Source organism: Camelina sativa, chromosome 16, assembly GCF_000633955.1.
Source record: "Camelina sativa cultivar DH55 chromosome 16, Cs, whole genome shotgun sequence".
NCBI lineage: Eukaryota > Viridiplantae > Streptophyta > Magnoliopsida > Brassicales > Brassicaceae > Camelina > Camelina sativa.
This window is the reverse complement of record NC_025700.1, coordinates 4,712,921-4,735,063: the sequence shown is the minus strand read 5'-3', so window position 1 is coordinate 4,735,063 and position 22,143 is coordinate 4,712,921. Positions and strand designations below refer to the sequence as shown.

Below are 22,143 nucleotides of genomic sequence, written 5' to 3'. Positions count from 1 at the left end.
TTCTTGGTTATTTAGTTTAAGTAACCTTCTTTATATAAGTAAAAATCAATTTTTTTGTTACTTGTTATTTTTGTTACTTGTTATTGTTGTAATGAGATTTTAATTAAACAACTAAAACTCTTTAAGACAAATTAAAAAGAGAACTTGCTGTTTTTTCTTACCAAGTAGCAGTCGAAAGCCAAACCGGGACGAACGAAAACACACTTTTAAGCTTAACCGGGACTAACATTATGTTAAACCAACCTAAACCATACTTTATTCCAATTCTCTAATCTGATAAGCGGCGGCTAGTGACGATTGATACTGGTTAAGTAAACCAATTTTAATTTAATTTGGTTTGGATACCAGTTTTGGTTAGATTCGGTTTAACTAAATAAACCACTATAGGAAGGACACGTAAGTTATTCACGAACCACATCTGTTCCCTTCAAAAAAAAAATCTTCCAAGTCCTTTTCACTCTTCTCCCCTCCTCTCTCTCTATCCTCCATATCTACAGAGCTCGAGACGAGATTCTCCTTGTTCAACAACTCTCATCTGTAATCGATACAGGTTCTTTATTCTACTTATTCTCTTTTGTTAGATTCTGTGTATAATCTCGGTCGTTTGCATGACTCTGACTAGGTTTTGTTCAACAAACTCTGATTACGTCGCTTTTGTGCTAGTTTAGTCCCTTGATTCCCTAATTCTAGAAAATTCAGTGAAGTAAGAACCCAGAAGTATGATAGATTTATGGGTTAGTCGTATATCTGAGGAATAGGTTCTTCTATTTCTAAGATTTTGAATTGCATGTTCAGTCTGATTTTGCTATAAATCTAATTACTTTTGTTTTCTCTGTGATGGGTTTCAGATGGCAGCTTCATCTACTTGTCTTGTGGGAAATGGATTGACACTGCACACAGCAACCAAACAGAGGCTAAGTAAAAACTTCTCCAGCAGACAGATTGGGCTTTCCTCATCGTATTCTTCAGTGATTAGGACGTCTAGGTTTAACGTTGTGAAGGCTTCTTTGGATTCGAAGAAACATGAAGGAAGGAGAGATTTTCTGAAAATCCTGTTAGGGAATGCTGGAGTTGGTTTGGTTGGAAGTGGGAAAGCAAATGCAGAAGAACAAGCGGTTTCCTCGTCTCGGATGTCTTATTCTAGGTTTCTTGAGTATTTGGATAAGGATAGGGTGAATAAAGTGGATTTGTATGAGAATGGGACAATAGCTATTGTGGAAGCTGTTTCTCCTGAGTTGGGTAACCGTGTTGAGCGTGTACGTGTTCAGCTACCGGGGTTAAGTCAGGAGCTTCTCCAGAAGCTTAGGGCCAAGAATATTGATTTTGCAGCTCATAATGCGCAGGAAGACCAAGGTTCCGTGTTGTTCAACTTGATCGGTAATCTTGCTTTCCCGTTGCTTTTGATTGGTGGGTTGTTCCTTCTTTCGAGACGTTCTGGTGGTGGAATGGGTGGACCTGGTGGTCCTGGTAACCCTCTTCAGTTTGGTCAGTCCAAAGCGAAGTTCCAAATGGAGCCAAACACTGGTGTGACTTTTGATGATGTTGCTGGAGTTGATGAAGCAAAGCAAGATTTCATGGAAGTGGTGGAGTTTCTGAAGAAACCCGAGAGGTTCACTGCGGTTGGTGCCAAGATCCCGAAAGGTGTTCTCCTTATTGGTCCTCCTGGTACCGGGAAAACCCTTTTGGCAAAAGCCATTGCTGGTGAAGCTGGTGTGCCTTTCTTCTCCATCTCTGGTTCTGAGTTTGTTGAGATGTTTGTCGGTGTTGGTGCCTCAAGAGTCCGTGATCTTTTCAAGAAAGCCAAGGAGAACGCTCCTTGCATTGTCTTTGTTGATGAAATAGATGCTGTCGGTAGGCAAAGAGGAACTGGAATTGGTGGAGGTAATGATGAAAGAGAACAGACCCTCAATCAGCTCCTAACTGAGATGGATGGTTTTGAAGGTAACACTGGTGTTATCGTTGTTGCTGCAACCAATAGAGCTGACATTCTTGATTCTGCTTTGTTGAGGCCAGGACGGTTTGATAGACAGGTACTATCTGATTAATACACATTGGTATTTTTTGTAATCCTATATTACTCCTTGGTGGTGCTTACTTATAAGTTTCTGATGCAGGTAAGTGTTGATGTTCCAGACGTTAAGGGAAGAACAGATATTCTCAAGGTTCATGCCGGTAATAAGAAGTTTGACAATGATGTCTCACTTGAAATAATAGCAATGAGAACACCCGGATTTAGTGGAGCAGATCTCGCTAACCTCTTGAATGAGGCTGCTATATTGGCGGGAAGGCGAGCGCGGACATCAATATCATCTAAAGAGATTGATGACTCCATTGATAGAATCGTTGCTGGCATGGAAGGAACAGTGATGACGGATGGGAAGAGCAAAAGCTTGGTTGCTTACCATGAAGTTGGTCATGCAGTGTGTGGGTAAGTGAGAATCAGATCAAAAGCCTGTCTATTACTATCAAGAACTTACTTTGAAGTTATAAACTTTGTCCTTTTGCAGAACATTGACTCCAGGACATGATGCGGTGCAAAAGGTAACGTTGATACCAAGAGGCCAAGCGAGAGGTCTGACATGGTTCATTCCATCAGATGACCCGACACTCATCTCCAAGCAACAACTCTTTGCAAGAATTGTTGGTGGACTCGGTGGTAGAGCAGCTGAAGAAGTCATCTTCGGTGATTCCGAGGTGACCACTGGCGCAGTTGGTGACTTGCAACAGATCACCGGTTTGGCTAGACAGGTACGCACAACCTTCACATCTCTCATTCACGGGGCTTTTAATAAGTTTGATATTTTACTAGTTGATGATATTGAGAGCTTGAGACTGTTGAACTTTGTAGATGGTTACAACATTTGGAATGTCTGATATTGGACCATGGTCGTTGATGGATTCATCTGCTCAAAGTGATGTTATCATGAGGATGATGGCAAGAAACTCCATGTCTGAGAAGCTTGCAGAAGACATTGACTCTGCGGTGAAGAAACTATCAGACAGTGCATATGAGATAGCTCTAAGCCACATAAAGAACAACCGTGAAGCAATGGATAAGCTTGTCGAAGTGCTTCTGGAGAAAGAAACCATTGGCGGTGACGAGTTCAGGGCAATCCTCTCTGAGTTTACCGAGATCCCACCGGAAAACAGGGTTCCCTCCTCAACAACAACAACTCCAACAACAACAACAACAACAGCGCCAACACCAGCTTCCGTCTGAGTAATGGATTTGTATACTTGTATTACTTAATTTTTCTGTAAATTTTATCTGCCAAACTTGAACTACAGACATGTGATACTATCTCAAAAACTTAGTAACAAGTAAATGGTATATCCACCAAAGGTGTGTCTGTGTGTGTTATTAATTAATGTGTTCTTGATTATTCAAATTTTAAGAAATTTCTTTAAAGAATTTGCTGTCAAGATTTTGCAATATTATAAGAGAGAATGAAAAAGTAATTTGAAGCTTTAATAACACCAAATCGGTCTGGTAATTCATACTTCTGTACATTTTGGATACAATTATTACCTCAAACTTTAAGAGCCCCTAAACGCTTTACAAAAGCCATAAAATTTGTACACCATGAGCTCTCTCTGCTTGATCAACCAACAACATCAAAGAATATTACCAAATTGATACTGTCACGCTTTGTTCAACTTCCAGGAGCTAACCTGAAACCACAGAGTAAACCCACAAAAATCAATGCTCAAAAATTCCAAATTAGTAAATATATAAAAACACAAAAGAAGAAGCAACATTTAATCAAAACCTTGAAAGCAAACGTTACGCATTTAATGGCTTCAGGCCACTTGCAATTCCATCATCACTAGCTCTCTCTTTCTTCACCCATACCATTGTTGAAGCAGAAGCAGCTCCTATAGGCTTTTTAAAACGCTGATACGCCAAATCAATCCCTTGCTTTGCCCGATTACGGTTACTCGGTTTGGTTTGTGCCTTGAGAGTTTTGGTGGTTTCATCTCTTTTGATAGAGAGATCCTCAAATTGGGTTTCTACGGCCGTCGCTGCTTTTTCACTTTTCTTCCTGTAAACTCGAATCACATCTTTCGCCGGTGTAACATTCTCCGTCGCGATTGAACCACAACCACCAGAATCGACAACAACAACATCATCTACCAAAGCCACATCTTGATGTGTGTTCTTCTTCTTACTATTAGACCGTTTCCTCCTAAATCCCCTATCCTTCTTCGGTAACATCTCCGCCGTATATTCACCTCCACCGCTCCCAACCTCCGCCGTGACTTCCGGTATCTCCTTCTCGACAAATCTTGCTCCTCCGCCGCTCGTAGATTTCTTTTTTCTTCCTTGATTGCTTCGATCCAAACGCTTATCCTCCTCCTCTGCTTTCTTCAGATCTTCTTCCTCCAATTGTTGTTGTTTCCATCGTGTCTCTTCTTCTTCCTTACGCTTCTTCTCTTTCTCATTGATCCAACGCTCCTGTAGCTGTAGGATGCTGATGTAGTTAGCTGGAATCGAAGCAGTAGTCTTCTTCTTTTTGCCGTCAGTGTTATCCTCCGCCATTGAAATCTTCTTTCTCCACAAACCTCCCTCGGTTAAGCTGTGTGTAAATGGAGAAAAGCAAAAACAGCTGAAAGGGAAGATAATAACTCAAGTTGTTTACTGCGCATTAACTTTATACCGCACTAGGAAAAAAGTTAGAAACCCCTTGATCTTATAGGCCCATTTGGCTGGCCCGTAACCTTTCACTTTTTGTTGAAAACGTTAAATTAATATTATTCCGAGGTTTCAAGAGAGTGGATTTAATCAGTTGAATTAATACGATCGTTTATTTTATAACGGCTACAAACATACACCGATGCTCTAACTATTTTATCTCTTAATAGAAACAAATAAAATTTTTGCTTTACCAAATTTAAAGATGATATTTTAATATTTTATCAAAAGAATGTAAACAAATCAAGGATGAAAATCATAATTCTAAAATCTAAGTTTCTATTATTTTAAAATCAACTTTTTTCTTTACCTTTATATTTTTAGTTTTTTGTTGGTGAATACTGAATAGTGAATAGTAAAGAATGTTTATATATTGTCCAATCATTTAATATATTGTTGTTAAATGTTAATTAAAAAAAAAGTCAAAAATATACATATACTGATTTACCATAACATGTTAGATTCTAAAATAAATACAATTAGATGGTGTTGTTTTGTAGATTTTCAGGTGTCGGAAAGATTGAAAAAAGAGCAAACCAATCTGACATAGGAATAAAGAAGACACATAGAGCCAAGCAAACATTTATTACCTTTTTATTTTATTTTGATTAAAATATTTATTACCTTTTCAATTATTTATTTTATTACCCTTTAAATTTATTAATAAATAAAAACCTTATCTCTCACACAACAACACACAGTCCAAGACTATTTTCTAAGCAACTTGCATCGCTCATTTGTCTCATCTCCCAAACTTCGAACGAGTCGCTGCTTCTCCTACGCTCTCTCTCTCTCTCTCTCTCTCTATATATATATATATAAAACCCGTCGACGATTCTTTTCTCTGTGTCTGACGTTAGAAGATAGGGGAGACAAAGAGTTATGGCTATGGCGATGATGATCCGAAACGCAGCAGCTTCACGTCGAGCAATGACTCCGATCTCAGGCGATTTCGGTGGTGGTTTGAGATCTATGTCTTCATGGTGGAAGAGCGTTGAGCCTGCTCCTAAAGATCCGATCCTCGGAGTTACCGAAGCTTTTCTCGCTGATCCTAGTCCTGACAAAGTTAATGTTGGTGTGGTGAGTCTCTCTGTTCTGTTTTCCCCTGTTACTTACGGATTTTGTTTCTTCTTTTTTCTTTTGGAGGATGTTATCAAAATTGAGGTCTTGTGGACAAAACAGGAATTGAGATTTGGTTTGGTGTTTTTGATCCTTTTAAGATGATCGAGGAGTCTTTGTATGCTGGCTTTACTTTTTTGGTTGATGAAGCTAATATGTGTTAAATTTGCTTAAATCATTTAGGGAGCGTATCGTGATGATAATGGCAAGCCTGTTGTCTTGGATTGTGTCAGAGAAGCTGAGCGAAGGCTCGCTGGGAGCACCTTCATGTAAGACTTTCTCTTTTCTCCTCCCTAAATGAGCTAACTTTAAGGCAATATATGTAAATGTGCTCATGGTTTCTTGATAAGTGCTTGTGGTGATATGTTGGGCACTTGTTTATATCGCATGCTTGTGAAAACTATCTAGTGGAGGGTGAACTCAAATCCTAATTCTGTATCATCGTTTTTGGCGTATTAAAAATATGTGATACTTCTTCATATGCATGCCTCATAGTAAGAACTCAGAAAGATCAACGTCATCAGTTATCTTATTTCTCTTATTTCACTAGACTGATCTGATCTGTCTCTATTGTCTTAATCGACTAAAGGGAGTACCTTCCTATGGGAGGAAGTGCCAAAATGGTGGACCTAACATTGAAGCTTGCCTACGGGGATGATAGTGAATTTATTAAAGATAAAAGGATAGCTGCAATTCAGACTCTTTCTGGCACTGGAGCCTGCCGGCTGTTTGCAGACTTCCAGAAACGTTTTTGTCCTGGTTCTCAGATCTACATCCCTGTACCAACCTGGTCCAAGTGAGTTTTATACAGTTTAATTTTATCATTTCCTGTAAGTTTGGCCAAGGTTTCTATTGCTTCCCCAAAATAGCATAGCTTATGTTTTCTTCTATCAACAGCCACCACAATATCTGGAGAGATGCAGAAGTCCCTCAAAAGACATATCATTACTATCATCCAGAAACCAAGGGCTTGGATTTCTCAGCATTGATGGATGATGTGAAGGTTGGCAAAGAACGTCTTCTTCAACAAGCAACTTTTCTTCATGTTCTTGTCAATCATATCCTAATTCTGTTAAGCCTTTTTTATATAGAATGCTCCGGATGGCTCGTTCTTCCTTCTTCATGCGTGTGCTCATAATCCTACTGGAGTAGACCCTACAGAAGAACAATGGAGAGAGATATCACAGCTATTCAAGGTGATAGATAACTTATCAATTGTTTATAATGACTTTTCTTCTCCCTGATCAGTCCGCTGCAAACTAACAGTGAGTTCTCGTTTCAGGCTAAAAGTCATTTTGCATTCTTCGATATGGCCTACCAAGGTTTTGCTAGTGGAGATCCAGCGAGAGATGCCAAGTCCATCAGGATCTTTCTTGAAGATGGTCATCATATTGGAATTTCTCAGTCTTATGCAAAAAACATGGGACTCTACGGCCAGAGGGTGGGATGTCTCAGGTATTCATTTTTCTCAGCAAATAACACCAATTCTTCTTCTTACAACCAGGAAAAATATGGAAATTAGAAATATATTTCAGCACTTTAAGTTTCGAATGTATGCGTCATCAAATTGTAAAGTCCATAGAGGTTCATTTAGTGATGAGGTAGAACTGAATATGAACATGACGAAATTGTCTTCTGCTGCAGCGTGCTTTGCGAAGATGCAAAACAAGCCGTGTCTGTGAAAAGTCAATTGCAGCAGCTAGCTAGACCAATGTACAGCAACCCACCTTTACATGGTGCTCAACTGGTCTCAACCATTCTTGAAGACCCGGAGTTAAAGAGTCTGTGGCTAAAGGAAGTTAAGGTACCATTCCATCATATTGTTACCTCCTTAACTACGTAGCTTCCTTCTTTATGCAATTTATCCCATTTTCCATGTTTCATGTGCACACATTATGAAAAAAATGCTAATTCTTTCATTCGTTACCTTATATCCATGTTCACTCTTTTGTGTTTAAAAATGAACTATGAAATTAAAATCTGATAAGCCATATGTATTATCTGTATCATAACAGGTCATGGCTGATCGGATCATCGGCATGAGGACTACTTTAAGAGAAAGCCTTGAGAAGTTAGGATCGCCTTTATCATGGGAGCACGTTACCAAGCAGGTAATTACAAATAAACTGTGTTTCTTTTGAAATTTGAACTCGTTGTCATTTCTCACCTTTCACTCACACAATCACATAATCCTATCTTTGTGGGGATACAGATTGGCATGTTCTGCTACAGTGGTCTAACACCAGAACAGGTTGACCGCTTAACAAGCGAATATCACATCTATATGACCCGTAACGGCCGTATCAGGTACATCCAAATTCCCCCATTTTTCTAACATCAACATGCAATGTCAATGCAATCTATTTCTAAATCATTGAGGATCTTGATGTTTTGGTTGCAGTATGGCTGGTGTTACGACAGGAAATGTAGGATACCTTGCAAATGCTATACATGAAGTCACCAAGTCTTCTTAAGTCATTTACTTGCATGTTTCAGCCAAAACATAAAAATTTTGTTTGAAGAGTCAATAAAACAGGAAGTCTTCGATTGTTTTCGTGGGAACTGAAAAGTTTACCCATAAGTCCATTCATAAACTGTTAGCTGGGCAATAAAAAAAGGCCTGAACCATGGATTCTTGAATATACAAAATTCAGATTGTTTTCTTCTCATTTGCTTTTTTTTTGTTACTTGTTTCCTTTCACTGTTTATGATTTTAAGATCTGTCTTATGAAACACGTCTATGCTATTTTTGCAACTTTGTCTATTATATGAGTTAGAGACTGCTCTGTTGTAGGCTTTAACTTTAGATTATCATGATTTCATTCCATCATTTCGGTTCTTTGTCTTGCAGATCTTTGGGACCGGATTTGTTTCTTTTCTTTACGGACAAAAACATATACAAATACTGATACACGAGAAAAAGTATCTCTACAAGTCAGTGAACAAAAAGAATATAATAGACACAATCATCACCTCTTGATTTCTCAAAAAGCTGAATTGGCCACGTCTAAAGGAGGAGACATCATCTCTTCTCACAAGCTGAGACTTAGTTAATCAGAAAGAAGTAAAATTTCCCCCTCCTCCTTTCCATAAAGCAGTTTGCTCTCCAAAAGCATCTCAGTCACGAGGTCATTTTCTAGGGACCAGCTTGAAACGGAAAGCCTCCATTCATCTGTCGCCTCACATGCTCTGGTATTAGCCTGTTGATAAGTTCCGGCGAAGCCCCAGCCAACTGAGAGATAGAGAGGTAACAGATTAAGTAACTGAATGTTTGGTTCTAGGCGAAGTTTGATTTTGTAGCGGTTTACAGTTAACACATACCTCTTGTTTGAAGTTGAACAAAGGTGGTAGAGGTCGGCCATTTGGAAGACGAGCATTTGGCTCGCGGAGTTCATTGAAAAATGGATGCGCACATGCTTCGAGCTTCAGACAGCAAACAAACATATGTCAATTAAAACAAGATCTCGCAGCCTCATTGAACAATAGGGGTCCAAAGAAGCCATAGAGAAACCAGTCTAACAATCAAGAGTACTTGTTAGTTTAGAAATACTAACCGCAGTGCAACGTAGACTGGGTGAGTATTGAAGAAGCCGAGATGCGAGGTCAATGGCTTCTGGAGGCATCCGCTTGTGGAAAACCTGAAGGTTACAAAGCAGTATGTGTATTCTGTTTAGTATATTTTTTTGTGAATATTGTTTAAGTAGCGAGTTAAGCAATTGTATGATCAGAAAGAAGTTAGAAAGTGCCATGCTTATAGATATATACCTTATGCCAGGGGTGAGCTTTGATTTGTGGGAATCTGAAGTCTGTGTAGTTTGGGTTCATGCATCGGATTTCTTCTCGAGTTGGAGTACCAAGAACCTATACCAACGCAGTAGCACATATTAAGACAAATCTATTAGATTATAGCAAGTTTATATACCAGACATGACTTGACGGCAAGGTATGATGTAATAAAAAGAGGCTTCACCTTTATGATCTCCACTAGCTGGTCCACCGAGTTTTCTCCTGGAAATAACGGCTGTGAAAATAAATAGCATCAAAATGATTACAGAAGATTGCTTTAGTTCTCTTAGATATATAGAAGATAGATACACTAACCTGGCCAAGAAGGAGCTCTGCCAGAACACAACCAGCAGACCATATATCTATGGATGATGTATACTCTGTGGCCCCAAAGATGAGTTCTGGAGCTCGGTAATACCGGGAGCAGATGTATGATATGTTTGCTTCACCTTTCACCTAATATAAATAGCCAAATGTTGCAAATGTCAGGACAACAGAGAAATCTGTGATGGAGTTTTCACGGTACAGAACATGTGGACCATAGACCGCTGTAGACCGCTGCATCCAATACGTTTGTAAATTATTTTCATAACATTCACTTAAATGGAGGTTTTAACTACTGCATGTACAGACACATAAAAAAGATGAATATTAAAAGAGGCATAAATAAAGTTATAAACCTCTTACCAATACTTTAGCACTTCCAAAATCACAAAGCTTACACTGATGAGTGAGAGGGTCAACCTGTGGAACACACCAGAAAACTAAATTACAATATAGTCAAGTTTATCCAAAAAAAAAACACACCGTAGATCAACGTACCAAAAGATTTTGTGGTTTCACATCTCGGTGACAGACACCAGGTGCAGTATGGATATAAGCCAAGCCTCTGAAGATCTTCACAACATATTATTCAACCCGTTTCAGCATAAACACAACAGAGTAAGTATATTTGTTAGGGGAAACAGTAGATAACAATGCATACTTGGTAAGTGTAAAGCTTGACATAGAAAATAGGCATCCTCTGGTTTGAATTAGTATAGTGCTTCAATACTCGGTACAACGTTTCAGGTACATACTCCATAACGAGATTGAGGAAAAGCTCATCTCTACTCGTTGTAGAGAAGAAACAGTGCTTCAAGGAAACCACATTTGGATGGTCGATTAGTCGCATTAATTGCAACTCTCGGTTTTTATAGCGGCGATCTTGCAAAACCTTCTTAATAGCTACCGATTCTCCAGTTTCCAAGCATTTTGCCTAGAATGGTAAGTTAACAATCTGATTAGAAAGGACAGAAAAAACCATTGCCTACCGAGAGGCTTAAGTGACAAGCACAACGGTACCTGGAATACAATTCCGAATGATCCTGTTCCAACAACCCGCTCGGCCATGTAACTAATCACCTGTAAAGCCCAGAAGTAAAAAACTACTTCAAGTTGGATTAAATGAATCATAAACAAGTCAAAATCATAAATTCATTTGTTGAAGTTATATATGGGAAAAACAACATAATAAATGATTAATCTAAACCCTTAGATAAGGTAACCTTCCATTTAAAAGATTTAACAAACAACAGAATCAAACCTGTTTAGGTTCACCATTTTTGCCTCCAATTGTAGTTGAAATGATATGACCAGTAACAGCATAATTTCCTTCTATGACAGCAGCAGACATATCCTGCAATCAAAACCTGAACATATTATTACCAGCATTAAACTACCCTTGTCCACAAATAATTAAGGAAAGTAGTAACAAAAATGTAAATCTGAACGATGTTGCATGTTCCTATAAACCAGAGGCTAAGTTGATATCAAGAGAAGATATGCATACTAGTGGTTAAAGATAAGTAAATGGTAAGTGGGGGTTCAAAGGTAAAGCAACATTAGGAATGTCAACTATTTCCTGGACATATAAAAAAAATTGTACAAAATCAAAAGACACAATCATAGACACCATGGAACAAAAACACTGTCAGGTGAAGAAACAAAGCAAAAGAACACAAAACAAAACAAAAGAGTTCAGAATCAAATACAGATTGCAAAAAAAAAAGAAGAGAGACAGAAAGACTGGGCCAAGAATCATACAAGTAAGTACACTAATACTCCAAAACCTGTCAGAAAACTAAAAAGACTCAAAGATCCACAAGTACTTTTGTGAAGCCAAATAAAGCAAGCTGACGAATCTTTCATAACATGAGAGAGCAAAACAAAATAGTAAGAGATTTACATCGTCGTCTTGCTCTTAAATTAACTCAGAGACAAGAAAGTTTACTGTTTCTTTAACCTTTATTTCTTAATTAGGGTTCAAAGGTTTATCACTACTAGTAATCAAAAATAGCTCAAGAAATCAAATCTTCACTAGAAAATTTAAGCTGAAGAAAAGTATAACTAGCTACTAAGAAGTCAAAAAACGAACAATCTTCTTCGATGAGCTCTATGGTGAGAGGAACGCTGAATAAAAAAAGAACACAGATCGATTCACTAACACATCTAAGCTGCTAGATCTAGCCGAGATCTAGAAAACCCACAAATCGAAAAATTAAAAACGCATTCTTTACGAAACACCAAACGTAAAGGATCAAACATAGAGAGAAAGAGAGATACACACTCAAACGTGAAGTTGAAAGAAAGAAAAAGAAAAAAAAAAACCAAACCTTGTCTGAATCCATATCGGGACGACGTTTCAAAGCATCTCCGCCGTGAAGATGCGGTGGCTGTGAAGCTAGAGACGGAGGCTGAGGCCCCAATGGTATTGAAGTCATGTGCTTTTTACAGCTTTCTTCTCTCTCTCTCTCCCCCACACTCAAAGAGTAAAAGACTATTCGTTCTTTTCTCTCTCTCACCTGTGGTTTGTGTTGTGTCTAAACTTGAGAAATCGTTTCAAAGATCAAACGAGAACCCACGCTCGAGTTCAGCGCGTGTGTAAGACGAACCAAAGAGAACGCTTATCTGTTGTTGTTAATTAAAGTAGTACTGTACTAATTAATTAAGTGAAGTGATTAGTGAACCTGGTGAATCCATAACCCCCTTAATGCAACTAATTTTTGGATGTTAATGTTAACATGTTTACACAATCAGATAATAAAACAATATAGTGCCTGATGATGATAACATGTTTTATTAGTTTTGGTAACACCTACTTTTTCTCTTGTTGATTAAATGTTGTTTGGAGTTTCCAACACAATTTCAAAAACTTCGCTCTTTAATATGTTTATCTATGTGTACTTTTTTTTTTCTCTAAAGGATTCTTCTTCATTGATAAAAACTGGAGTTTTACACACTAAAACCCCAAAAGATAAGGGAAACTTGTAAACAAACAACTTCTAATACAATACCAAACCCAACACTGCAAAGCTAATAAAGATTCAACTCTGAAAATCAGTTCTTTGAAGCTTGGAATGGACTCCAAGAACAGGAAGACAACGACGCTTGGAAAGGGTAAAGATGCAGCCAAACAGATTAGCAAAGGACTTGTAGAACCAAGATGAAGAGAAGCACCAACCATGGATTGAAATTACCACCCCTTCTAGACCGCTACATCTTCAATTGAAACTCAACCCAGTACCTCTTGAAGTGCTTCAACCAAACCAGGCGAAGACACGAGACTACAACTGTTGAAATGTCCCGGTTGAAAAACTTTATTTAATAAGCGGGGAGGAAAGAAACTTCATCTATTGGGCGAAATGAAAGGGCCTCGAGAACATCTTCTTCATAGAGGAATGATAACCTTTTCTGTTTTCCAAAACGGGATGACTTCACACCGAAACTGAACCAACGAAAGCAAAACCAGAATCACCTAAACAGAGATAGATGGAGATTGGACCGAACCTAATTCCATTGCACCACCTCAAGAGAATTGATTTGATTGATAGATGAACAGACCAACCAAATCAACTCCATCTGAAGCAAAGAAATGAAACTGAAAACAAGATTTATTTCTAGATCTGGATTCGAAATCAAAACTTTGTTGTGGACAGAACCAAAGCAAAAGAGAACAAATAAGAAATTATTGAAACCTAAACAAACATGGGGCCACCGTCATAAGGACGGCGGCCACCGTTAACAGAGCGATTAGATCTGAACTTTTGAGGCGGCTATTAGGTTTTTGAGAGAGAAGTAGGTTTTTTCCCGTGGTTGTTTTTAGAGAACCGCGTCTATGCCTATCTATCTGTACTATTAATACAAATTTTTAATAGTATTAATTTCTGTTTTTTATTATTTATTATTCATTCATTGGTCAAATCTCTTACTACTATTCATGGAACCTCTTTTAAGTAAAGTCATATTTTATTTTAGACGTTTATTAAAGTTTCATAGAATGTATTCTATTTTAGACATTTATTAAAGTTTCATAGAATAGTCGCACACTTGTTTCCAAGTGAATATTTTGAGATTACTATCATCCTACTTTCAATTGGATTCAATTACAGTTAAAACTTCAGAGAAGTAGGTGAAGATATTAATCTATTCCATAGAGGATTTTAGCTAAATATAACATGATTTTATGATAAACTTTTCATTAAAAATGCAATTAGTTATAGCTCCAGTCCAGCGTATGTTGTGTGTTTCTTCTTATCTTTTGTGATAGAGGTCATAGAAGCAAACTAATACGGCCATGGATAAAGGTGGCTGCAACCGACAACATCCCCCCAAGCTAAACCGAAGCCACCAGTTCGGCCGTCACTCAAAAAGATTAGCATTATACTTTCTTGTGTTATATTTTGGTTAAGTTTGAGAATTTTTTTTTTCCGTTTTGGGCAGTGCTGGAAGAAGGTGTTCCTAACAAACCGACGCAACCCGAAGAGACACCTGAAGTGGTGCGACTGATAAATTAGTGGAAGGAAACATCAATGAAGGACATGATGGCACTGCAACTTCGGCAAACGATGGTGACGGACTCCATATTCCCTCGTGTAGCAACAGCAGTCACTTCCAAGGATGCATGGGATGCATTGGAGTCAGAATTTCAAGGAACTTTGCAAGCTCGATTGATAAAACTTCAATCGTTGAGAAGAGAGTATAAAAATCAGAAAATGAATGAAGGTGAAAACATCAAAGTTTTCACAGGAAGGTTAATTTATTTGGGAAATCAATTAAGGGTTAATTGAGAAGAGAAGACTGACTACAAAATTGTCCAAAAAATTCTCATATCTCCCCCTCAAAGATTTGACAGTATTGTCGTTGTGATGGAGCAAACGAAGGATGTAACGTTGTTGCCAGTGACATACTTGATAGGAAGTAGGAACGTTGAAAGCACACGAGCAGCATGTATTAATTCGAGAAGAACGATCAACGGAAAGAGCGTTCTATGGAGAAAACAAATCTGAAGTCAAGCGTCAAAAGAATGCCAAGAAGTGGTGTGGCGTTTGCAAACGTAACAATCACAATGAGAGTGATTGTTGTATGAAGAAGAACACCAAAGGTGTTCTTTTGCAACAAGTGGCTAACAGTGAGAGAAAATGTTTTGTGTTTAACAAACCGGGATATTTAGTCAAAAATTGCAAACTAAAAAGAATCGAGGGAGCGGATCTAAGTCTAAAAGAGACAGATGATGAGGATCACATGTTGTTCAGTATGGTTGAAGAAGGAGTATCATCAAAAGTAAAAGATGAGACATGGTTAGTTGACAGGGGATGCACTAACCATATGACCAAGGAAGTTAAATACTTCATCACTCTTGATCAGAGTATAAAGGCGCCGATCAGAGTGGAGAATGGTCAATGTGTAATGACGGCAGGGAAAAGAAATATCCAAATGATGACAAGCCAAGGAGAGAAGATCATTAAAGAGGTGTCTCAGCATCATCCCGTTTCATGTAATATTAACGTCTCTCTTTTTTTTTAATTTGCTTTTGCAACTTTGGATTTGCTTTTTCCGGTTTTGTGGTTATCTTTTGTTTTCGGATGTTTTCTATCTAAGTTTCTATGTTTATGTTATGATGTCAATGAATGTGGTTTACAGACAATGACAATGTCTATATATAGATTGAGAAAAGACACAACATGAAACAACACAAACTAGGAGTTGTAACTCTTCACACATGTAAAAGACATGTCATTTAATGTATGAAATCAATTAAACTGAAACATTACTAAGAAACTCAATTATATTCTAACAGTCCCTCTTAATTGAGTTTCTGTTTCACTCCAAGCTTCCTCTTGCATTAATGTCGAACTCTTCATCATCTGATATGTTTAAACAACCTTCTCCTTCCCTTGCAAGTAAGGCACTTGCGTCTGAGTTATTCCATTTAAATGGAAAACTCTTATGCTTCATCTCAATGTTCAATATCCTTCTCCCTTGAGGATTGTTGATGAGACATCTCTTGTCTTCAAATAAGACTTTGTATCCTTTTGATATCATTTGAGAAACTCAATAGATTTCTCGCTAAACCGGCCACTAGAAACACCTCTTTGTTGATCTTCCTCCTTGACTTGTCATCATTTAGATATTTCCTTTCCCTGCCGTCATTACATATTGACCATTCCCCACTTTGATCGACACCTTTATACTCTAATCAAGAGTGATGAAGTATTTAACTTCCTTGGTCATATGGTTAGTGCATCCGCTGTCAACTAACCATGTCTCATCTTTTATTTTTGATGATACTTCTTCTTCAACCATACTGAACAGCATGTGATCCTCATCATCTGTCTCTACTAGACTTAGATCCGCTCCCTCAGTTCTTCTTAGTTTGCAATTTTTGCTAAATGTCCCGATTTGTTACACAGGAAACATTTTCTCTCACTGTTAGCCACTTGTTGCGAAAGAACACCTTTGTTGTTCTTCTTCATCTAACAATCTGTAATTGTTACGTTTGCAAACGCCACACCACTTCTCAGCATTTTTTTGACGCTTGACTTCAGATTTGTATTCTCCTTAGAACGCTCATTCAGTTGATCATTCTTCTCGAATTGATACACGCTGCTCATATGCTTTCAACTATTCTATCAACTTTGTCACCAACAACGACGTTAGATCTTTCGTTTGCTCCATCAATACGAGAATACTGTCAAATCTTTGAGGGAGAGATATGAGAATTTTGGACGATTTGGTAGTCAATCTTCTCTTCTCCATTAACCTTTAATTGATTTGGGAAATCAATTAACTTTCTTGTGAAAACTTTGATGTTTTCACCTTCATCCATTTTCATGCTCTCTTCTTAACGATTGAAGTTTTATCAATCGAACTTGCAGAGTTCCTTGAAATTCTGACTCCAATGCATCCCATGCATTTTTGGAAGTGACTGCTGGTGCTACACGAGGGAATATGAAGTCAGGCATTGTTGTTTGCAGAAGTTGCAGTGCCATCATATCCTTCATTAATGCTTTCTTCCACTGATTTATCAGGTGTCTTTTCGAGTTGCGTCGGTTTGTTAGGAGCATATTCTTTCACCACTGCCCACAATTCACGTGTCTTTAAGATAGGCTACATTTTTAACGTTTTCTAACATTTGGTCCAATTTGAACTTTGAAGGATGTTTAAAAGTCTTAGGATAAGGTCTGTGGACTAAGCACATGGGCGATCGTAATCCATTTATTATCATATCCTTTTGTTTAATAACTCGTTCTTTGGATTCCAACCGTCTATGAATTAAGTTCTTAAAATATGAACTTGTAGTTTACAAAAAAAATTGTATATCTCAGATTCTGAATTTTACTTGATATTTCTTATGTATATGTTTTTTTTGGGTATACTAAATAATTTTATCGTGTGGAGGTTGATATATACTTGATATAATTGTCAGATTAGCAGCATACATATTCTATACGTAAATATATCAAAATGTTGCTAAAATAAATCAGTCACAATCTAAGAATTAAGGTCGATCCCATTTCTCAAACCAAACCCATTGATTGCAAATTTGTGATAAGTCATATTTCATATTTGGTGAAGTGTGTGGGTGGCTCGTACAGTAGTCAAGTGATGTTTGTTTACACATATAAAAGTCGTCGATCGGCGATATATCTATCTTTTAAGGTTAGAAACAAATCGGTCATATTGGTCGGAAAACAGGCCCAACCTTAAGTTTAGAATGTCTAAAGCACACATCAAAACATTTGGGTTTCTACGATAATACTAACGGCACAGATAACATACAACAATATTTTGATACATTAAATAACATGATCTGGTGACAAATTATTCATGAAAATGATTCCATGCACGGGAAAAAAAAAAACCAAACAAAGAACTATTAAAGTATATGATTCCACGGGAAAGAAAAAAACCAAACAAAGAACTATTAAAGTAACATTAAACTGATAATAGGACGTTGCAAGAATAAGATAGATATTAAGATTATGAGTGCTTAGGTATGCTTACATGTTCTAAGAATATCGGTTACACATCTAAATATACGTTCTAAGAAAAGTACCCAAAGATATATCTAGCAACCTCCTCCACCACCGCAACCTCCTCCTCCTCCTCCGCAACCGCAACCGCCACCACCACCACCGCCACGCCAACAGCTACCTGAATCCTTCTTCTTTTCAAGGCAAGCAAAAACCGCCACTGTTACAAGTGATAAAGACAGAAGAAACATGAAGATCAAGAACAAAACATCACCAAATGCATTAGCTTCTTTCATATCTCAAACTAGCTGATGAAGACACCTCTCTCTCTCTCTCTAACTTTTGTTTTTACTTTCTCTAGACTTTGTTTGAGATATTTACACATTTGATCTTCCATGCATGCCACTATAAAGAGATGAAATTTGAATATTTTCACACCAATATTAATTGTCTCAAAAATTTCTCTAGCTAGTGTCTAATTAAGTCAATGTATTCAATTCAGTTCTGCAGTTTTCAGGTTTCCTTTCTAGTGGGGATATTAAAGACAAATTACAAAAGAACAAAACAAAGTCTAGTAGTAGAGAATAAAGAAGCAGTGTCACGTTATGGAGTATTATTGCCATAAAATCTCTGTTAACATGAGCTGTACATCACTTCAACAAGAAACCTCCCCCCAACAAGTGACAGACAATTATATCTCCAAAGCTTTTCTCTTTATCATTGAACCTTTTGATTCAGATTTACACAAATAATTATAAGAAAGAAAAAAAACAAACTTTATTGGCCATTCCCCTTCTTTATTAATGTTGAGATTTACATGTAATTTTGTGTGAAAATTTTACAGTTTCTTCATTACCTCCACTGGGAATGTCTTGCTATGCCTCTGGTATAGTGTTGAGTGTTTCCTGAAAGATCAAAACATATTTAGTAAGTCTTAACTTCAAAAAAAATTAGACACATTTGTAAAAGTGAAGGGTTAAGTTTCTTGTTTATTTAATTACCTTGGAGAAGCACACAAAACCTTGTTGTGTATTGGACGTTTTGACCATAGTTTCCCACTTTGGATTTGTTTGAACCTTGGTGAAGTGATTCTCATCGCCAAGAGACTGTAACCATGTGAATGAGTTGTTCTTTGATGGTATTGTTGGTAATGTACGCTTTAACCAAGAATCTGAAGGAGCTTTTGGTAATGGTGGTGGAGGAACAATGTGATACGATGACCGATGATGAATCCTTGAACTTTTTTCAAGATTTTTTGTGATTCCCTGCAACTGGTCTTCAAGATTAATCTTCTTCTCCTTTGTAATCTCTACCACATTGGATTCTGGCACTGCAACAATAGCTTGATCAGAACACTCTTCAACTTTTTCACTTGAGAATTTAGTGAAATCCTCATCTTTGTTCTCATTCATTTCCTCGGTGCTTTTAGGCTGTGGGATAACAGCTTCTTCATCGACTTCAGTCAAGTTCTGAACATCTTTAACAGGAACAATCTCTAGTGAATATTGTTTCTTGGACTCTTCTTGTACCTTCTTATCTACTGAATGCACAGTGTCTACATACAGAGTTTTCTCTGCCACAGGAGTCTCAGAGGAAGGTTCCCATGTATTATCATCGCTAGCCAACAATTCACCAAAGTTTTTGCTGACTTTTGCGCGTGAAGCAGTGCCAAAGTTCTCAAGTTTTTCCTTTCCTTGTGGAATAGAAGATACTGATAAGGACTCACCTTGAGAAGACCCTTGTGCAACTAGCTTCAACTTACTCTTATCTTCATTGGTTTGTACCTTGTTCTGACTTTCATTAGTAGGTGCAGGATCTTGATACTTAGAACGCATACGACGAACAGAAACAGCTCTTGGCGCCTGCATTCTCACAGATGGAACCGGATTCAATAGTCCTAAAGAGCTTCTCAAGCAGATTTGAGGGACTAATCCACAAACACCAGAAGCCATGCTGCTTGTATTCTCATCTTCCTCTTCTTCTTGATCAAGCGAATGATGGAATCGATAAGGATTTTGCTCGACTTTGTTCTGTTTCTCCTTTACAAACACGACCTTCTTGTTCAACTGCTTCACCGGTTCTTCTGGTTTAGGCGGTTTCCTAACAAGATGTGGAGGTGTTTCTGAAGTCAAGGCTTTAGCTGCAGGCAAGAATCTCCCCATCATTAGATCCTGAGTTTGTCGATCACTAGATAAAGTCCCAAATGGCTCTACTACTATCCCTGAACCATCCAAACCATTCACACCACTAACATTACTACAGTTGAAGAAGAATGACTCAGATCTTGAAAGTGTATCAGTTGCATCAAGATAGGTACCATCACTATCATAATCATCAAACCGTGAACTATTATGACTCTTTGCATCCTCCACATGATATGATGATACATTATTACTAACAGTTTTGGTCTGGTGATCAGCTCTGGCTTCTGGTTTCCTCACTAACTCTACTCGCTCTCTACCAGGAGGAAGCTTTGGCACAAAATGTGGCTCAACGTTACTTTGTAAAACCGGTTTCCTTTCGTCTTTTGGCTTTCCGGGTTGATGTTCCCATTGAAAAGGAACAGTTCCTGGATTTCTCACAGGACCTGACTTAATATCAGACTTGTAAACAGGTGGAGAAGGAAGAACCTTGTTTGTTACTGAATCAAAAGATCTTGTTTTGCTCTCAGATTCTGAAGTTTGCGTAGGACGTCTGATGGATATAAGCGGGCGGTTGAAATCTAATTGCTTCTCTTCCATCATTAAGCTCCCCATTAACATGAATTGCTTCTGCATAATCAAAATCAATCATTAGAAGACTTGCAATACTTCAAACATCATGTAATTTGCAGAAATAAACTCAATTGTGATAAGTCTTGATGGAACTTTTTCACAGCTTCTTGAAAGCATATCAAGATTTAATCTTTCTTCGTTAGTATGAAAACCCAACAAGAGTATGAAGCAAACAAATACATACTCAAAGGTGAAGTCATTATATATGAATCCAAAAGCAATTTTAGAAATTAGTAAAAACAAACAAAGAAAAATATTTGATCTNTTTTTTTTTTTTTTTTTTTTTTTTTTTTTTCTAATCGAAATCTAAAATACACAGGAGTATACGCAGATACGTATTCGTACTTATTCTGTAAAAGAATCAGAAGCAGGAAAACAGAGAAGGTGTTAAAAAAGAGCTCAAGATTGTGTTTCTTTTAGAAGAAACAGAGTACAGAGTAATGATTAATAGCACTGCAGGAAGGAGAAGACGAAACAGAGACATAAAGATACATATAGAGATGAGGTGAGAAAGTGAAATAACGTACCAGTTAGAAAACGCGGAGTTGAAGATAGAGAGAGATGGAGAAGAAAGAGATCAGAGAAGAGAAGACAAGTGAATGAAAATATTAATGAAGAGAGGAGGTGAGGTGAAACGAGAATATATGAGGTTGTCATATTCTTCCTACTTCTTTCTCTTTAGGCTGCCTCCGTCACTTTTGATTTGTCCCTTTCTTTGAATAATAACATAAGTTTTTATTTAATTTTGTATAAAGAATATACAGAATTATAGTTATATAATGCATGTTGATTAATTTAGTAATGCTAAAAATGGAATTTTATTTTTTCTTCTTTTTTTGTTCACACTAGTTGTTGCATTTTTCCTTATGTCTTTCTGTCTCTGTCATCATTTTTCTTTTTACGTTCATCTCATGTGCTTGGTATGATAATTAATAGGGAGAATTTAGTAGGCATGCAAATATATTATACCAGAGATGTTTTGTTTTGTTCCTCGAAAACAGATCGTTTTCAAGTATGCTAATTAGTTGGAGATTTCCTATGATTAATTATGTATAGTTGGGAGATAACAATGAATTAAATCAGATAACTAGTTAACTACCACATGGTGATTAATTTTTTAAATATGATACAAGATGGGACGATAAGTATGTATATATACTAATCTCTAAAGGTAAGGTATTGGCAACGAGATCTATACATTTCTTAAGATTTGAATTTTCAAAAAGTAAAATGATACTGTTATTTATATGTTGAACAATAATACAAGTATTTCTATTAAAAGAATTTAATAGTTTTCAGAAAACATGTTTCATATTGTGAATACATGTTCAGAATAACATTAGTATCGATAAATCCAACATTCACAAATCAAATATGTGAATGATAGATATATGGGAACAAATCCAGTATACTAGTATAAAACAAATAACGAAAATGTATATACTACTATCGAGTAGTGGGGAACAAAAAAAAAAAA

At 37.2% G+C, this 22,143-nt stretch overlaps 5 protein-coding genes across 7 annotated transcripts; 2 read left to right on the top strand and 3 right to left on the bottom strand.

Annotated features, from left to right (window-relative positions):
* On the top strand, window positions 415–3,365 carry LOC104749780 (ATP-dependent zinc metalloprotease FTSH 2, chloroplastic). The gene is made up of 5 exons (XM_010471478.1): window positions 415–550; window positions 849–2,030; window positions 2,115–2,428; window positions 2,508–2,748; window positions 2,849–3,365. The coding sequence occupies exons 2-5, from the start codon at window positions 849–851 to the stop codon at window positions 3,218–3,220; spliced, it is 2,109 nt and encodes a 702-aa protein (XP_010469780.1). The 5' UTR covers window positions 415–550; the 3' UTR covers window positions 3,221–3,365.
* LOC104749779 (DNA ligase 1-like) lies at window positions 3,441–4,672 on the bottom strand. Its single transcript, XM_010471477.2, has 2 exons — window positions 3,771–4,672; window positions 3,441–3,672 (listed from the first exon to the last, which is right to left on the bottom strand). The coding sequence occupies exon 1, from the start codon at window positions 4,538–4,540 to the stop codon at window positions 3,785–3,787; it is 756 nt and encodes a 251-aa protein (XP_010469779.1). The 5' UTR covers window positions 4,541–4,672; the 3' UTR covers window positions 3,441–3,672; window positions 3,771–3,784.
* LOC104749778 (aspartate aminotransferase, mitochondrial) lies at window positions 5,398–8,481 on the top strand. Its single transcript, XM_010471476.2, has 10 exons — window positions 5,398–5,773; window positions 5,996–6,081; window positions 6,402–6,608; window positions 6,710–6,815; window positions 6,904–7,008; window positions 7,095–7,267; window positions 7,457–7,616; window positions 7,828–7,923; window positions 8,025–8,119; window positions 8,214–8,481. The coding sequence occupies exons 1-10, from the start codon at window positions 5,576–5,578 to the stop codon at window positions 8,284–8,286; spliced, it is 1,299 nt and encodes a 432-aa protein (XP_010469778.1). The 5' UTR covers window positions 5,398–5,575; the 3' UTR covers window positions 8,287–8,481.
* LOC104749777 (shaggy-related protein kinase zeta-like) lies at window positions 8,665–12,446 on the bottom strand. Its single transcript, XM_010471475.2, has 12 exons — window positions 12,253–12,446; window positions 11,184–11,276; window positions 10,943–11,002; window positions 10,584–10,856; window positions 10,421–10,495; window positions 10,286–10,342; window positions 9,914–10,054; window positions 9,783–9,833; window positions 9,578–9,673; window positions 9,367–9,450; window positions 9,134–9,235; window positions 8,665–9,044 (listed from the first exon to the last, which is right to left on the bottom strand). Exons 1-12 carry the CDS (start codon window positions 12,358–12,360, stop codon window positions 8,949–8,951), a joined length of 1,236 nt encoding a protein of 411 aa, XP_010469777.1. The 5' UTR covers window positions 12,361–12,446; the 3' UTR covers window positions 8,665–8,948.
* LOC104749776 lies at window positions 18,067–21,309 on the bottom strand. 3 transcript variants are annotated; one of them, XM_010471473.2, is made up of 4 exons: window positions 21,194–21,309; window positions 18,894–20,663; window positions 18,749–18,797; window positions 18,067–18,112 (listed from the first exon to the last, which is right to left on the bottom strand). In XM_010471473.2, the coding sequence occupies exons 2-3, from the start codon at window positions 20,652–20,654 to the stop codon at window positions 18,768–18,770; spliced, it is 1,791 nt and encodes a 596-aa protein (XP_010469775.1). In that variant the 5' UTR covers window positions 20,655–20,663; window positions 21,194–21,309; the 3' UTR covers window positions 18,067–18,112; window positions 18,749–18,767. The 3 variants fall into 3 exon arrangements, with proteins under 3 accessions (XP_010469775.1, XP_010469774.1, XP_010469776.1); XM_010471472.2 differs by lacking the exon at window positions 18,067–18,112 and having other exon boundaries at window positions 18,471–18,797; XM_010471474.2 differs by lacking the exons at window positions 18,067–18,112; window positions 21,194–21,309 and adding an exon at window positions 21,012–21,161 and having other exon boundaries at window positions 18,471–18,797.

What these genes read in the sequence shown, in the direction of transcription:
- LOC104749776 (XM_010471473.2), bottom strand. Translation starts at nt 20,654, where the DNA reads ATGTTAATGGGGAGCTTAATGATGGAAGAGAAGCAATTAGATTTCAAC. An exon ending in GTTTTGTGTGCTTCTCCAAG is followed by an intron (nt 18,798 to 18,893) that starts GTAATTAAATAA and finishes TTGATCTTTCAG; the next exon opens with GAAACACTCAACACTATACC.
- LOC104749778 (XM_010471476.2), top strand. Translation starts at nt 5,576, where the DNA reads ATGGCTATGGCGATGATGATCCGAAACGCAGCAGCTTCACGTCGAGCA. An exon ending in CTCGCTGGGAGCACCTTCAT is followed by an intron (nt 6,082 to 6,401) that starts GTAAGACTTTCT and finishes AATCGACTAAAG; the next exon opens with GGAGTACCTTCCTATGGGAG. An exon ending in ACCCGTAACGGCCGTATCAG is followed by an intron (nt 8,120 to 8,213) that starts GTACATCCAAAT and finishes TTTTGGTTGCAG; the next exon opens with TATGGCTGGTGTTACGACAG.
- LOC104749780 (XM_010471478.1), top strand. Translation starts at nt 849, where the DNA reads ATGGCAGCTTCATCTACTTGTCTTGTGGGAAATGGATTGACACTGCAC. An exon ending in GTTGGTCATGCAGTGTGTGG is followed by an intron (nt 2,429 to 2,507) that starts GTAAGTGAGAAT and finishes GTCCTTTTGCAG; the next exon opens with AACATTGACTCCAGGACATG. An exon ending in TCACCGGTTTGGCTAGACAG is followed by an intron (nt 2,749 to 2,848) that starts GTACGCACAACC and finishes TGAACTTTGTAG; the next exon opens with ATGGTTACAACATTTGGAAT.
- LOC104749777 (XM_010471475.2), bottom strand. Translation starts at nt 12,360, where the DNA reads ATGACTTCAATACCATTGGGGCCTCAGCCTCCGTCTCTAGCTTCACAG. An exon ending in CATTCGGAATTGTATTCCAG is followed by an intron (nt 10,857 to 10,942) that starts GTACCGTTGTGC and finishes TTACCATTCTAG; the next exon opens with GCAAAATGCTTGGAAACTGG. An exon ending in AAGCTCACCCCTGGCATAAG is followed by an intron (nt 9,451 to 9,577) that starts GTATATATCTAT and finishes TGTAACCTTCAG; the next exon opens with GTTTTCCACAAGCGGATGCC.
- LOC104749779 (XM_010471477.2), bottom strand. Translation starts at nt 4,540, where the DNA reads ATGGCGGAGGATAACACTGACGGCAAAAAGAAGAAGACTACTGCTTCG.